This window comes from Gavia stellata, chromosome 4 (assembly GCF_030936135.1).
Source record: "Gavia stellata isolate bGavSte3 chromosome 4, bGavSte3.hap2, whole genome shotgun sequence".
Taxonomy (NCBI): domain Eukaryota; kingdom Metazoa; phylum Chordata; class Aves; order Gaviiformes; family Gaviidae; genus Gavia; species Gavia stellata.
Window position 1 is genome coordinate 70,166,426 of NC_082597.1, and position 17,122 is coordinate 70,183,547.

General features: G+C 45.1%; 1 protein-coding gene across 1 annotated transcript; it reads left to right on the forward strand.

The window, feature by feature from the left end:
• Nucleotides 1-1,939: 1,939 nt before the first annotated feature.
• On the forward strand, nucleotides 1,940-17,122 carry USP18 (ubiquitin specific peptidase 18). The gene is made up of 11 exons (XM_059816574.1): nucleotides 1,940-1,965; nucleotides 4,838-5,033; nucleotides 6,113-6,209; nucleotides 7,804-7,949; nucleotides 9,848-9,927; nucleotides 10,753-10,899; nucleotides 11,724-11,819; nucleotides 12,855-13,025; nucleotides 13,928-14,059; nucleotides 14,521-14,570; nucleotides 15,080-17,122. The coding sequence occupies exons 2-11, from the start codon at nucleotides 4,865-4,867 to the stop codon at nucleotides 15,126-15,128; spliced, it is 1,137 nt and encodes a 378-aa protein (XP_059672557.1). The 5' UTR covers nucleotides 1,940-1,965; nucleotides 4,838-4,864; the 3' UTR covers nucleotides 15,129-17,122.

Here is a 17,122-nt window from a genome sequence, read left to right on the forward strand (position 1 = left end):
GCACGTGTGAATTCAGTTTGTTAGCAGCTCACAGAACGGGCTTTTCTGAGGGGCAAAGGGGTGCCCCAAAGACACCAGTGAGCTTCTAGGGAGCAAAGGAAGGGAGACGGAAGCCATCAGGAGCTCCGCACAGCCTATTTCACACACATAGCAGGACTCCCTATGTCACCCACACCGTTTCCCCAGTCAGCAGATCTCTACGGAGCAGCATCACTCACCTTTATACTCTCCCACCTCCTCAAGTAGGGCAAAGCTGGGCCAAGGGCCAGCCTCCGACAAGCAAAGCTGCCGTACGGGGTGCTGCGCCCCTCTGTACCTCCTGCAGACACTCAGGAACAAGACGAAGGGGAAAGCCTGGAAACCCAACATGCACACTGCAGAAGTGGCCACCCAAGCACTTCTGCTCATCCAGACATGGGTGACTCGTTGGGGCCTGAAATCTCACAGCTCAGGTTGGTGCTGGAGCATTTGTTTAGCATTGTGCTGCCATTCCTACGTCCCGCTGCACACCCCAGCCCACCATCAGACGGGAAACTGCTGGGCGTTTCAGTTCGCCACGTGGGTTTAGTTTCTAAGCGAGTTACTGATTTGGGGTTATTTTAAATGAGCTATTTCTCGCTTCTAGGTGGGCAGCTGTAGGCCTTGACAAGAGTGTAGCTTTTCTGTTGCTTTTGTGGCTAAACCCAACAAATGCCAGGCTGAAGACACGTCTGCTCTCGAGAGGTAATGAGCAACCATGTGAAGTGCGGGCAGAACAAACCCTGAGGTACTGTCTCCACCGAAGAAGAGGGGTTTTTTCTGCAGAGTTCAATTTCTCACCCCTCCTGTTAAAGCTCACTCTTGCCTCTGCCCAGAAGAAACCCGACTGAACCAGGCCGAGGTGTCGGAGCAGGGCAGGGAGGCGGCAGAGGGGGCAGCTGTCCCAGCCCGGTGTCGGCACAGTTCATCCCGGGCCTGGTGCCCACAGACGAGCGGGCAGCCGCTGAGCAAGAAGGGGCTATGGCCCCTCGTCCACCTTCACAGAATCACAGAATCACAGAATCACTAAGGTTGGAAAAGACCTGTAAGATCATCAAGTCCAACCTTAAAAAAAAAAAAAATCACAAAAAACAAACCACAACACACCAAAAACCAACTCACCCAACACCACACAGCACCATGCCCATCAAGCCACATCCCACAATGCCACTTCCACACGCTCCTTGAATACCTCCAGGGAGGGTGACTCTACCACCTCCCTGGGCAGCCTGTTCCAATGTTTCACTACTCTCTCAGTAAAGAAATTTTTCCTAATATCCAGCCTGAACCTCCCCTGGTGCAACTTGAGGCCATTTCCTCCTGTCCTGTCACTAGTCACTTGGGAGAAGAGACCAACACCCACCTCTCTGCAACCCCCTTTCAGGTAATTGTAGAGAGCGATAAGGTCTCCCCTCAGCCTCCTCTTCTCCAGACTGAACAACCCCAGTTCCCTCAGCCGCTCCTCATAAGACTTGTGCTCCAGACCCCTCACCAGCTTCGTCGCCCTTCTCTGGACACGCTCCAGCACCTCAATGTCCTTCTTGTAGTGAGGGGCCTAAAACTGAACACAGTATTCGAGGTGCGGCCTCACCCCTTCCTTCCACCCCACCAGGCTGCGCTGCCGTCAGGTGCCACCATCTCCCGGCGGGACGGGGAGGCGTGAGGCGGGGCGGCTGCCGCTGCCGGCGGAGCCGAGTTTCACTTTCTATCCCTGCGCTTTGAGGAGCGGGAAATGAAAACTAAGCGGCGGAGCGGGCGCTCCTGCCCTCTGACGCAGCCGGCGAGAAAAGCGGGGGGGCAGCCTCGCTCCGCCCGGTAGCACAGCCCCGCCAGCCGCCTCCCCGCTGCCCTCCGCGCTCCGGCTTCCCCCCGCTCGCTGCCGGCCGTCCTCCCGGGTCGCAGCGGCCGGTCGGGCCCGCCAGACCGAGGTTCTCCTCCGCGCCGCAGGTGAGCTCTGGTGCGGGGAGACGTAGCGTCCGAGCCCGCGAGAGCCCGTCAGCGGGTGCGGTGGGAACGCGAGCCTGCCGAGGCTCGAAGCGTTCCCGGACCTGCGGGAATTGGTAAGAAACCTTTTTGCCGGTTTGTCAGACAGGACGGGCCAGGGCCGCAGTGCGGCGGGAGAAGAGAAGAAAGGGAAAAAAGGGAGCCGAACAAACGCGTAATTTGACAGCAAAGTGGGAAGTCTCATCCAGTCGCATCTGAGAGAAGCGTGGAGGTGAAGGGCTTGAGTCCCTGCCGCAGCCCTTCGAGGAGCCGCTCGGCGCAGCCATCTCCTCCCCAGGGCTGCTGCCCCGCAGCCCCCCTCCTGCCCAACACCGTCCCCCGGGCCGCCTGCTCCCCCGGCTCCCTGCGAGGGGAGAGGGGCGACGACGGCAGGGAAGGGGTGACAAGGGACAGGAGGTGGTCCTCCTCAGGCGGAGGGGGCCCGTGGGGGCTGGGGTACGGGGGTGTGAAGGGACCATTGGGGGTTTCTCGTGAGAGGCCAGTGTCTTGGGAGGGCAGACAGGCTGTGGAGCAGGCCAGGGTGGCAGGGAGGATGCAGGGCTGGCTGAGGGAGAGCGAGTATAAGGGCTAGCTGATTACAGGGTGGAGGGTACGAGGAGGGTATTGCTGCTACCTTTTCTTTTCCTAGCGCTAGCACGGTCGCTTGGCTTGGCCAGGCCATGTGCGGTGAGGGAGCAGCACTGAGTCCCACCCCAACCTGCAAAGGAAACCGAGAAGGGACCCTGCTCCTCCAGTGAGAGAGGAGAAATCGGGGGCAAGAGGGGAGCTTGCTCCTCAATTCCTCTGCTCACTCACCAGTTCTTTTATACGTTTATGCAGGGAAAGGAAGATTAAGTGACAATCTTAGGAATGCTGTATTTCTGATAGCCAAAATGAGGTAGTTCTATGCAAGGGTTGGGTAGTCGTGTTCATGTCCCTGCTCCGGCACCAGGGTTCCTGCTTGTAGTACCTGGGTGCCTGGGGGAAGAGTTTCATCAAACTAGAGGCCCAAATCCTCCCATCTCTGTATCCCCCTGCACCTTCCTACCCTAATATCTTTCTACCTATTTCTCAAGTTACCCAAAGCCTTTTAGCCCTGAGCTTGCTCTTTCATCCCACCCTTGATCCTACATCTCCTGCCAAAAGCTGTGTCTTACAAGTTTGCGTAATCCCCAGTACATCCCCAGCTGTTGTTTAGCTACCTCTGCTCTGCCTATCCCTCTCCTTTCTGTCTCCTTCAGCATCCCCACTGGCTGTGAGCATTACTTACTTTCTGGCTGATGTTACACCAACTAAACCCAGCGGCTCTCGCCATCCGAGCAAAGATGGGCTTCCACTCCAGCTGGGCTTTCAGGAACTGGAATGCCTGGTTAAATCATTTCCAGGGGAAGAGGCAGTGTGAGTTCAGACGCCGTTTTGCTGAGGAAGAAATCAAATTTAGTGTCTCTTTTTCTGCGTAGCTGTTCTGATCACTGGGTTTGGCTATAAAAAGCAATATTCTTGAATCTATCTTTGAATGTCTGAGTTTATTTTTTTTCCAAATAAAAGTCCTCGGCAAATTCAACAGTCTTAGTGAATCTAAGCGTATGACACTTTGAGTTCAAAAGTAATATTCAAAAGTAAAGCATCAAAAGTACAGTTGGGAAAAAGTATACTTAAGCTTAAAAATAATAATTGAGGGGAAAAAAAAAAATCCATTTCTAGTTTCCCTGCCTGATAAATTCTTCAGAAACTTTGATATTTAACATCACTAGACACAGTTAACCTGAAAAATAACATGCTTTTAAAGCAAAGACTTTCTTTTTGTGAAAGGCAGAACTAGGATTTTTTGTTTATTTCCCTTTCTTGGGAGCTTTTCTTTATTCTTTCAGCACCTGGCCTCGGGTTCCTTTTACGTGCTGTTTAATATTTGTAAAATAATAATTTATGGGCATTTGTTTTATCCCCCTGTGAATGCTTCCCTAAGCACATCCTTTTTTTTCTGATGCTGCCTCTCTGTTGGAAGTCGGCTTTTAAAAAGTTTCATTTTTGTGTAATTGCATTCGAACATTTGTCACATTTTTTTGCTTGTGTATTTTTACTTTGCTTTAGTGTGGTGATTTTTTTAAAAATTTTATTTAAAGAGACAGTAGCTGAGTCATAAGAGACTGTTAGAGTAACGGTCTGTTCAATACTCCCTTGAAAATCAAGGCTTTATAATGGTTCTCTTGCTTAAAGAGTTACTCTGCCTGTGATCACTTGAAGGAGCATAAAAAGAAACTGATACTTAGATGCTTAAATGCCTTTAAAAATTACAGTCCAAAGTGCCACAATAGAGCTGTGACTAAGGCACTTAAAACCAATGCAGAGCACCCAGTACAGAAAACAAACAAATGCTTATCAGCTCAAAAGGCTAGAGAAGGTGAAATTTGCCTTTCTGAATACTTGGGATACTTTGGGTGATAAAGCATTGCTTTTAATAAACAGAGGAGTTTTACAACATCTGCTATTTGGACAATTTTAATCATATTATTTACCAAATCTTCTTGAACAGGGCTGTGTGGAGTTCCCTGGCTAGGTGGAGCTGTGTCTGTGGAACCAAAGGTTCATTTATTTATTTAGCCACAAAAGGAAGACAGGATGTGCAATTGCCATCAAGCTCCATGTCTGTTACCTTGCCAATAGCCCTCAAGCCTACAATACCCATGTTAATTCAAAAATACTAAACGCCGTCGCAGTAATCTTACTAATTTTGTTGACATCGCAGCTTTTTCATAATTAAAATATCAAATACAAAGACAAATCCTGTGTTTCTGGGTTATCCCCCTCTTTCTGATCTTTCTGCGTCTTTCTGCAGTCCTTCTGTCTTTCTACAATACTGTTGATGGGACAAAGAAGTGGACGTCAAGAAAGAAGCAAGAATCTAGAGCTGGTAATAAGTGAGACCATGAAGGCAGAAGCAGAAGTACAAAATAATAAAGAGGAAGATGAAGAGCTGAAGGCCAAAGACCGGAGGCTAACATCAGTCTTTGGTGTGGCAGATTTAAAAAATGGTAATAATGTTTTGTCTATTCTCCAGTCTCATAGTTTTTGTTTCTAATGCCTGCTGTTCCCTTCTCTGTCCTTAGGCTTGATTTTCTCCTATTCTTTACCTCTTCACTGAGAAATATACAGACAATTCTCATTTTGCCCTGGCAAGTAACCATTTTGTTTTTTTTGGGAAGGGATTACATGAGGATATGTGTGCTTTTTCCCCTTTTAAGTCCTCAAATTGGCCATTGCAGCCAAAAAGGTCTAGATGCTAGCCCTGTCTCTTTCCAAACACAGCCAGCATTACTTCTGGATTTGCTAAACCATGGACCAGACCCTAGTCATTCTGCTGCATCACTAGATTGGCCTCTCAAAATCTGTCATCAGTATTTCAGGTGTACATACTGTTCTATCCCAGCTATAGCCCACCCTTACCACCAACTATGCATTTCGGAGTTGTTCTGAGTTTCCATTCCATGTCCTCTCTCCCTTTGGTGATGACTTCAGAAGAAAAACTTCTAATTTTTGACCACAATTACTTATATCCCTTTGGAGCACAGAATAGGCTGTCTTTTTATATGCAGTGTGAACAGCTGTGACTTGCTTTTTCCACTTCTCTCAGGCTAGTTTCTTTCTTTGAAACTGGGACAAAGAATACCAGAGGTAGGCTGAAGGGGAAACTTGAAGCCTGTGTGGTGGACAGCTAGCGTGTGGTCTCACATGTAGCTCTTCAATTTGTTACTAGGCCTGGCTGTGTAAAAGGCTGAATAAAAACCCTCATACAGGCAGCCTTTGACTTCTGTTTTTTTATTTTATGTTTAGGTGTGTTACAAGAGGACTGAAAATAGAGGAACTGGGAGATATCTGAGTATCATAATCCAGGCTTACTTGGATTTTTCCTGTCAGTTGCCGAACAAAAATAAATGTTATCTGCTTGAGGAACATGATAGATTGAACACTTTTTCAGATCTGACCAAGATGCTGGGCCTATGCACTGAATGGCTGAATATGTGCAAGAGGAGTTTGCCACTTTCAAATATTTTTCAGTTTCTTTTCTTGTACCTATCTCCAGGCTTCACTTCCTCTTTTTCTGTGCCTACAGGAGCTATTGGGCTGTACAATGTTGGACAGAGCTGCTGTCTGAACTCTCTGCTCCAAGTGTTCCTCATGAATATACACTTCACAGGGATACTTCGAAGGTACCATCTATTTGAACTACCTGGGATACTTCCATTGTTGCTCTGTTGTCTCCAGTCCTTTTTTATATGGGATGTACATTTGAAGGTCTCTGCCTTGTTGTGTCTGTCATAAACGGACTAGGGCCTGCAACGGTAGAAGTTGCAGTGTTCTGACTTGTTAGTCATCTCTGATTCATGTGCCGTTTGCACATTGGTGAGCTGTAGTCCTGAACTGGGTCTTTATGACTTGTATCTCTCTTTGCCGTAACAGGATATGATTTTATTCCAGGTATGCTCATAGGCCGTTATGACTAAAGTATGTGTCGTGTGTAACCATATCCACTATTAATTTTGTAACTTTAAGCATGTAAACGTAAGCATATTGTGATCCATAGCCTCTGGCCCCCTGATTGTCCTGGCTAGCACCTGATAGAGAAGAATAAGTGTTGTTGCAGATCGCGAATACATAGTGTTATTTTGTTTTGCTTGACTGTGCTCTCTACTTGTTTGTGAGGAGGATTTGGGCTTCTGCCTCCCTAGCAACGACACTAATAACTGGTTTGATTTGTTTTCATTTTACTCAGTTCACTGCAGCTTTAATCATCTAAATGGATCATTCCTATTCAGTCCTCCTTTCTCCAAATTTCTTAAACACTCACCAGTGTGCAGAGGGGGAAGAAGACAAGTTACAGACATGCAGAAATGAGAAGTGCCATAAATGGGCAAAGCTAGGTAATGTAGACAGTAGGTTACCATTGTTATTTGAAGAAAGACTTAGAAAAACCTGTGGACTGCAATAAATTTAGAGAGGATAAAGAGCTTACCAGTGGCATATAATTGAAACTGGGGTTGTTCAGTCTGGAGAAGAGGAGGCTGAGGGGACACCTTATCGCTCTCTACAATTACCTGAAAGGGGGTTGTGGTGAGGTGGGTGTTGGTCTCTTCTCCCAAGTGACAAGTGATAGGACAAGAGGAAGTGGCCTCAAGTTGAGCCAGGGGAGGTTCAGGCTGGATATTAGGAAACATTTCTTTACTGAGAGAGTGGTGAAGCATTGGAAGAGGCTGCCCAGGGAGGTGGCGGAGTCACCATCACTGGGGGTGTTCAAAAAATGAGTAGTCGTGGCACTTCGGGGCATGCTTTAGTGGGCATGGTGGTGTTGGGTTAATGGTTGGACTTGGTGATCTTATATGTCTTTTCCAACCTTAATGATTCTGTGATTCTGTGTGATTCTGTGAAATACAAGCATTATGATATACATGAGGGTATGTTGAGAATGAAGGCATGAACAGGTGGGAGGCAAGAACAGCTCTGAAACTGCCTGTAATGTTTTTAGAGCCCAGAAAGCACTTCAGGTCCTGCTCGGTTTGCCCCTTAATCAGGAACAGGCCAACTTAAAATTGTGGCCTTTTACTTTAGGACTGTCAGACTGCACTGTGGGATGAACTTGTGCAGGTGTCTGCTTCCCTTTTTTCCTTCTTTTGCTAAAAACATGCCCATTCTGGTTCTTCTTGAGTTGCTATCTGTGCTATCCACTTCTGCTCCTTCAGGTGTCATGTCTAATATCTCTCCATTGTACCGCTTGATTACCATTCATGTTGCTGCTTCTCTTTATAGGATCACAGTGCCACCACGTGCTGCGCAGAAGAGGAGGAATGTCCCATACCAAATGCTCTTGCTGTTGGAGGAGATGCAGTGTGGCAAGCAGAAAGCTGTTTCTCCCATAGACCTCGCTTGCTGTCTTTCAGTATATAGAGTGAAATGTAAGCAGTGCCGCCTCATGCCCACCTCTGTCTGCAGACCAGGGGTGTTAATGATCAAGCACTAACAAGCAATGCAGACTCTGACATCTCATTCAGAGATTCAGAAATGTGAGGAGTTAGGTACATGATGACATAGTGCTCTTTATAGCTGCCTCCCAGTTGTGAGTGAGATGCTGTGTCTTACTTGTGAAGAGGGGAAGAAAAGCCCCTGCCAGATATCCTTGCTGATGTCCAAAGTGTGGGAAGACTATCAGACTGCTAGAAGACTCAGCTACTCATACTGGCCAGAGGGAAAGGGCTGTGTAGGGCAGAGGGAGGACAGCTTATAGCTTCATTTGTCTTGTTATACTGACATGATAATAGTGAACCAGCTGCTATTTCTTATTAGAAGCAAGGGATCATGTGGAAAAGATACTGCGTTCACCCAGATCCCCAAGAATAGCAACCATATCCTTCCCATTCCTTGTTACAAGGGCAGAGAGAAGAATTTGCTGGCTTAACTTCCCACCTGGGCCGGGTCCCAAAGGAGAGAGATTGTTAAATGCACGGGTGACTGCTGACAATGGGATGCTGAGGGTCTTTTTTTGTGTACAAATACACATGGTATATCCAAATGCCCTGATCTTTATCATATAACAGCCAAAAAAGGACCGCACTGAAAGGAACAGATGGTAGCCAGCCCAGACCTATATTAAGGAGGAACATGAGATAACCTGAGCATTTCTGTTTGCATAATTTTCCCTCCTGAGACTGAATGGCTCTGCATTCTGCCTTCTCTCTTCCAATTAGAGATGCCCAAAGAGTTTGTAAAGCTTGACAGTTTCCTACCTTGTCCTTCTACTGTAAAATTCAGGTGTGGTTCATAAAGTCCTATATCCAAGCAAGTGGTGCTTTACCTGGATTGCAGATGTGCAATGAGGAAAGGTATATTTTCTGAGCTTCATTTAGTCAGGGATGTCTGTAATCTTACTAGAAACCAGCTGAAGTCAGTACCTGCAGACTTGCAGGGAAGTTGAAAGCACTTCCACCTCAGGGTGTTGGATTACTCCATAAAATTTGTTTCACCTATGGTCAAGCCTAGAAGTAGTTCAAAAATACCAAGGTTTTGCTAAACTATGTGTAGTTTTTGCCCAGTTCCTAAATCTTGAGTTCATCATGGGCTGAGAACATCAGTTCTTTGCATTCAAGGACATGGATTTTTTTTTCACCCTAGGTTCAATCTTGAGGCAATTCTCTGCTGAGCCATTCTAAGCAAGCTGTGCATTGAGCTGTATCCCAGCATCTTAGGTTTCTTAATATGCCAGTTTAACCAGAGTGGAAAGCCAAAGCATAATGTTACTACATCATCCTTGGCTTCCTGTGCTGAAACTGTGTGCTTTTTCCATGGGTAGGGATCAAGGGGTTTATACCATTCTGTGGATCAGACACATGGATAGGCCTCCCTATGATTTTTATCTCAGCTCTCAGGGGTGTTACAGCCTTAGCGAGGGGATGGGGGAGACAAGTCTGTGGAATAATGAAGGTGAAAAAGAGAACAGAATCTTCCCTGTATTGTTTCTAAGAAGGACTCAAATAATTGCAACCCTCAACTCAATGAGACATCTGAGCCCTATGCTCTGGTAGGTATTGGGTATACTCTTGGCCCTGCGTCTGGTGACTTTTGTACTGGGTTGTACGATGGGGCACTCAAGCCCTGCCATCTTTCCCACTGCCTGCTCAAGTCACACAGAGATATTGCAGCTCATCTCCAGTCTAAGCTCTGTCCCTGGCAGGGAGTGGCAAGGGAACAAGAGACTGGATCTAACAGGGGACAATAAATCTCCCTTTGCCATCTGTGGGAAATCTGTGCTTGGTGCTGTTCATAATACTGATTGAGGTTGTGTTTTCTGTTTGTCCAGTGTTTGTACAGTATGATGCTGCCCAGCTCTTTCTGACTCTCTGGAACTTGATAAAGAGGCAGATGAAAAAGCCGGAGCTGGTAAGGATAGTCCCCGAAATGAACACCAGGTCCTTTGGCCCTTGTCACATGTGGTTTCCTCTGCTCCTTGAAGAAGAATCCTGTTGATTGACAATTGTCCTAAATGAAATTCTTAAAATTACCCCCCTATTTGAATCTTTCCTCTCATCTTTCAAATAGGAGAGGGAATCTTGGTGTCATAGGCTTCAACATTTTGAAACACAGTTAACTTTTGTTCATCCTACTTTCAGGGCATGCCAGGGTCTCCTTTCTAATGGGAGAGTTGATTAATAACAAAAAGATTGATCTTCTTGCAACACTGAATTTAGTTACCTTGCATTTCTTTTTTTCCCAAGTTTCTTTAAGCATTTATTTGCATGTCTTGACACAGCTCCTCCGTTCTTTGAAGTCAGCCATGTGCATTTCATTATAATTAGTCACTGTTAGTATGTTATGTAGATGACAGTTCCTCCCAGGAGAGCTATGTAAGGTAAGAGAAAAGTGACTCTTCCTCACCCACTGTCATAGCTTTATTCATACAGAAGGCAGACTCCCATTGCAGTTCCAAACAAAACAATAAAATTCTGCATCAAAGCAGACATTTAACTGTCTGATCTTGTTATAGGCTGTGTCTTTCCACTCTGCTAGGGGATGAGGGGAAGGAGTTGTTCTTTAAATGTTGGGAAGTGCCCTGTCCATATAAGTCAATGGCAGATCTGGCTTCAAGCCTTAAAGCAGTAACATTGTGTGAAGTAGGTGTCCACGTGGGCTTTACCACCCACAGAGGGAAATACCTCAGCTGTGTTCTTCATAAACCTTGTTTTGGCCTTTTATTTACCCCTCCAGGTTGAAGAGCTGAGTTGTTTGTACACTATCTGTGTACAGGAACACCTGTCCTGTCAGAAATGCTCTTTTGAAACAAAGAGGAACAGCAGCATGTTAACCCTTCCACTCCCAGTGTTGAATTCCAATTCTCACATGCTGAAGACTCTGGTAAGTTCAGTGACAGCACTATTTCCTTAGGAAGAAGATTCCCCTCTGTTCACTATGGGAGCCTTCTCCTTGCAGCACTGGTGTCTCCTGGGACTCATCTATAATCTCTGCAAGATTCTCTGCAGGGTGTATGGGGCTTTGAGGTGATCTTTTCTCATTCACATTTCTTCTTTGTTTTGAGGGGTTCTAAATTTCTCAAAAAAATTCTTTGATTTGGGGCATGGAAAATAAAGTCCTTGAATCGCCTTTCTAAAAAGAGTGTTGACTAAATACTCTGTAAGACTCCAAGACTCTGCTACACAGTGATGCGTACCTGTGAGACCTTAGGTACCACAGTGAGGTGCCCTAGATAACTTGTAATCCCTGGCCAGACACACTACATTTGCCCAGTGCGCTGTTCTTTTACTGTTAAATTAGTACTGCTGTTTGATATCCAGATATCAAACTATGTAGGTGCTGCCACAAACAGTGGATTTTTCAGGTGACACTGGACCATTGGACCTTATTTATTCTCTGACCACTTTATACTGTTTCAGCCTAAAGGAACCTCTTTCAAAACCCCTAAGGCTTTGAAGTAGGTATAAAAGACACTTATGCATCAACATCTGTTTTGTGGAAAAAGTGGTACTCTATTTTTTTCAACTAATACAATCACACCAGCAGTTAGAAAAATGGGGGTACCCTTTTTTAGGGTGCAAGGCAATGTTTTGTCCTTTGAATAAAATATGCCTTCTGTAGCTTTGCTGTTTGCATGTACCCTGTACAAGTAGAAATAGAAATCCAGCTTGAAGGAATTCAGTTGAAAGAAATCTCTGTCTGCTTAGGAGGACTGTCTGCAATACTTTTTCCATCCAGAAGAGTTGACTGATCACAACATGTGTTTCTGTGAACAGTGTGGAAAGAAAACACCTTTTTTGCAGGTAATCAGAGATTTATTTCCCCATATGTCTCTTATACCCAAAACTTCCTTTAGGACTGGGAAGAGGGGGAGAAAGGACTCGACCATATCAGTTTAAGAGGAGATCAACAACTCAAAGACTTGTCAGCACAGTAGTGCCAACAAAGTATAAACCAAATGCATCTTTCCTGTTAGGAAGTTCCCTACTGTTAATGTAGCTCTAGCAACAAAAGAATGATTTCATGGGTTTTAATGTAAGTCACCGAGGGACGTAGCGGAAAAGCTTCTGTTGGTTTACGTTGTGTTTCCACTGTGGGACTTTACACTGCTGCATAGCTCCAGGGGTAGACAAGAATATGTTACTGGAGCTGTGCATACACATAAAAGTAGGCTACTGTAGGGTGATTTCCTTTCTTCCTTGCTCTCCACTGGGGTCCCCATTTTTTATAGTATTGGTCTCTGCCAGCCAATGAATTAGCTGTTTCATGAAGAGGCAAGTGCATCGAAGAGAGAGGTGTGTGAAGGAAACTGCCTCAGCTCAACTCTTGGAGGGGACTTTCCACATCATTTTCACCAGTGGGCCACCTCCAAGGCTACAATGCATCCATATGTCTTGGTGGCAGCCATGGCAGCAGCAGTAATATCAACAGAGGCAGTGCTGGAAGAAACGGGCTGTCAGCTTGGTGTCCTCCATGGAGGTCCTGTAGCCACATGTCACAAGGAATTTGGCTTGCCTCTCCTCACCAACCTAGTGCTACCAACCTAGGGTTAAGAAAGCAGATGAGAAACAAAACAGGCTGTGAGACACCCAAGGCTGGATGCTGATCACGCTGAAGTTGGGAAACTTGGTTATCACAGCTCCGTTAACGTGTATTTGTCTCATGTGTGCATATGAGCTGCAAAGGTTTGGCATCTGCTGTCCGGTGGAATTGGCAATCATTCATTGTAGCACTGACTGCTCTCCATGGTACATTCACTGGGTGGTAATGGCTGTTTCCACCCCACCTCCCTAGGGTTTGTTCCTTAATTTTCAGTTGCATTATTTATTGCTTTACAGAGCATGAAGCTAGTCCGTCTGCCACAGACTCTGACCATACACCTAAAGCGCTTCTGCTTCGAAAAATCAGCCTACATTCACAAGCTTAGTCACTATCTGCCATTCCCACAAGACCTTGATTTCAATGCAGTCTTGACAGAAAATCAGTGCCAAGCAGATGACAATGAAAAGGTGAGATACTCCTAATGCCCTGTTTCAAAAGGGCAGATTTTCTTCTCCCCTCTGCTCAAGTCTCACAAAAACTTAATCGATCACACCAGTACTTGCCTCAGTTCAAAGCACCTGTCTTAAAAATGTATGTCTCAGGCTTTACCTGTGCCTGGTGTTGTCTCACATCCCGTGGTTTTAACCGGTTCAGGCATTATTCAGCTTTCTGTGCTCAGATTAAATCGCCAAAGGCACCATAACTGGAGCTTTCTGCCATAAGGATGAAAAACAGGCTTTACAAACAAGTTTTTATCTGAGAGCGTTTAGCATGACTAAAGAAAAAAAAGAAAGAAAAGATGAAAACACAGTTCAATTGGATGGCCAAATCCAGACGTTGTAAACAGTGTCTTAGAGGCTGTCCTGTGGTTCAGCCTCCAGGGCAAGACAGCCTCAGTGAGCAGCAGACCTACTGCTTTGCAGAGATCACCAGTCCAAGACAGGGGAACTCCATTCGTGGCAGTTTCCCATGCATTGTTGTTTGCCACAGTTGAGGTTAGCAAGGAGATGCCAGCTTTGCCAAGCAGCTGAGAGTGATCTGCCGCGCTGTGGATCTGTTCCCCTTACTGAGAGATAAGGGAAAGTGTGGCAACAGCAAAACCTTGCTGGTGCAGTGTGGGCTGCAGCGTAAACCCTTTTTGTACTGCCTTTTTCACATTCCTGTGATCTCCATGGAGGCTGCCAGCCCATAGCTGGCAGGCAAAGCTCTGAGGGTAAGAGCGAAAAAAGCAGGATCCTCAAGGCCAATCTAATCTTTCTCCTTTTTCTTTATGAAATGCACATTCTGGTTGTCCTGGCTGCTGCTTCTCTTCAGCCAATAAAAAAAGAGAGTTGCTGCACTGAAAGTTACTCTTTGTGGCTCTTCGCAGGCTGCCTGGCAGTATGAGCTTTTTGCCGTTGTTGCTCATTCAGGATCAACTAGTTGTGGACACTATTGTGCCTATATTCGAAGCCTCACAGAATGTAAATGGTATTGCTTCAACGATTCTGAGGTTTGCCAGGTAAGGAGACAAATCCACATTTCTTTTGTAACTTCTTGGACACTCCTCCAGATCTCATTCAGTCTGACTGACTGCTGATTAAAGAGAACCAGGAAAGAAAACTGAAGCTGCAGAGCTTTGTGCACCTCATTTCTCTTCCACAGCATACTCTGAGCTGAGGGCAAAGCGGCTCTGGCTTCTGAACCAAACAAGGCCTTAGGTTCTGGTTTGCAATTTGTAGAAGCAGCCATCCGCTGTATACCCTACTTTAAGTACTCCAGATCTGTTTAATGTATGTGTTCAGAAGAAAAGGAACTGTTTTTCCTCAAAGGGTAAAAGCAATAAACTGATTTATTAAAAGGTGCCCAGTTCCTGGAAGTACCACTTACACCACTCTTACGAGAATTGCTGTGCTAGTATCACAGTGTGTCCATCTCTTAAGAGTTTTTACCAGCCTCCCCTTGTGTGTTTTTCTTCTCTAGGTGTCGTGGGATGATGTTAAATGCACCTATGGACATTCCAACCTCCACTGGTAAGCAAACACACCTCTGTTTTTACCTAATGCTGCTCTGGGGTTTGGAATGAGGGTAGCAAAGAGAGGGAAGATGGTTTCAACTGCATATGGGCATGCAGGAGAGTAGAAGAGGCATCTTTGTAGTCTAGTTGCTCTGATGTGACTGTATATGACTATACCAGGAGCCTGCAGGAGTAGTCACAAGTGGGGCTGCAGGAGCGGTCTTGTTACTTATGATTGCCACTTGGACCCTACATCCTGGCTAAAGTTAGATACGTCAGTCAGGTTTCCTCCATGCTTTTTGTTTTGATGCATCACAAGAAAATGAGCCATGAAGAGACATAATCCCTCCTATAAGCTATGGTGCTGCCAGGGTGTCAGCTTTATATGCTGCCTTAGGAACACTGGATAGGGCCAGTTCAGTTGACCTAAACCTCAAAAAGCTGAGCAGGAGCAAACCTGGGAGGTTACTTGCAACGTAGATCTTCAAACATACATCTTGTTTTGCTTTTTCTTTGCTTCCACAGGGGAGAAACGGCCTATCTCTTGATTTACATGAAAAAACGTCATCAGTAGCCTTATCCAGGAGTGTCAGAATGTCTCAGGAAGCTGTGTGTTGTCCATGGAGCTCAGCACCTCTGTGCCAGTGTGGACGCGTACAAATGTTCCACAAGAAAGATGTTCTGCACTCACTCAGCAACCTCTGTGTTCACATTTATTTATGAAAAAAGTGCAGGAGACACTCAGCTAGAGAAAGGATCTAAGAACTGTTGCACGTAGAAACCTTTTCTTTCATATATTTTTGATATTTATGAGATTCTATATATTAATTTCCTCTTAAACAATAGTAAAGTTAGTCCTTGTCTCTGCTGACTTACCAGTTTCTTTAATTTTGATGCCTAGATTCCAGTACAGGGGAAGCATTTGGCCTGAAAGCCTGCGTGATGTTTCAGGGAGTCGCGTAGTATGGCTGGAGAGCTGTGATAGCCATACCTAGCCAGTAAGACTGTAACAGCTTGAGACTTACTCTGCCCTTTTATCATCATGTTAGATGCTGGCAAGCTGGGCAGGGGACACAAAAAGTCTTGAGAAACAGCTGGAAGAAGGACCAGAACCCTTATGACACATGCACCAGTGATGTTTACTCCTTAAAACCTTCCTGAAAATGAATCACTGCAGCGGTTGAGATGTGTTTGAAAGTTGGTGTCAGCATAAAGAGGCGTTTTTAAGTCAGGAGCTATTGTAGTAGTTCTGATTTACAAGATGAGTTTGTGTATATTTATGCAGATGATTATTGTTTTAGCATGCTTATCAGGCATTTATGTGCACTTTCTTTCCTGTATAGAGGAAAACATTCAGAGCAACAGAGATTCTGAAGCTAGCTAGTGATTTTGCACAATACAGTCCATACACTGTGGTAAGAGGAGAAGTGAGATGCCTTCATGTGCCAGAACTTTCGGGACTTTCCTTTAGTACTCTTCAGCTGATTGCCAGCTGGAATTGTCTTGCTCTCTCTTTTTCTTCTCTGCCCATGAAGTGGAAATGTCCCTCAAGCGGAAAGTGTTCTGAGAGAACAATTTTATAAAGTGAGTAATTTTTAAATCTTCTGTTGAGTCTTGTCACTCTGTGTTGTTGGTTCAGCCTGTGCTCCCATGGCAAGATCACACAGCTGGAGGGAAAATGTAGAGAGAGCTAGAAAGGAAGGTTGGTAACATATGACAATCAGAAGAAGAGTGTTCTAAAAGCTCATCACAAGACTTAGCTGTGAGGAAAGTTAAAAACTTTGGTTGTGATGCTTTTAAAGCACTCTTTGTGGTAAGTCTTGGCGTACCACAGTCTGTGAAAGGATCAGTGATTCCGGTAGTTTGAGATCTAGAAGTACCTTCTAGCCTAGCATATTCTTTGACTGTATCTTTACAAGGGTACTATTTTTGTGGGACTGAGCACATTTCAAGATTACTATTTTAGTTAGAATAGCAGCTATATATAACCTAATTTAATTTTGGTAATGATGATGAAGTTCCTAAATCATGTCCGTTTTCTGTTGGTATGTGGAAGGTGAATTGAGAAATCTTGGAGCATAGCTGTGAAATTACATTTTTATGAACTAGCAGGTATTTATTGCACTGGACTAGCAAGGTCCATTATTCTGTTCAACTCTCTTGTATTTGTACTGTTCATTCTGTGTTAAAAAACATCTCAGTGTCTTGTTTGTCACCAGGGTGTGGAATTTTCAGCCTATTTGCCTTTGGGAGTGCATTACACTCGTTCTAAAGCACCTTGCAATGGGTGAGTGAGAAAATCAAGTTCCTGTCTGCTTTATCCAGCACTGTGCATGTGTGAAGTAGCTGAAAGATGGTGCACTTCCAGAAACTGAGAAGTTAATGGGTTAAGAGACAGACAAGACATTTATAATTTGATATAACCTGAAATTTAAAAACAAGCTATGCTTATGAAAAATGCCTCAAATGTGTCATAACCTTCCAGGTATATCAGGGAAGCAATTACTGAGATATGTGAAGAATCTTTTCAGTCAGTATCTCAATGAAAAGTAGTCAATGTTTTTTGAA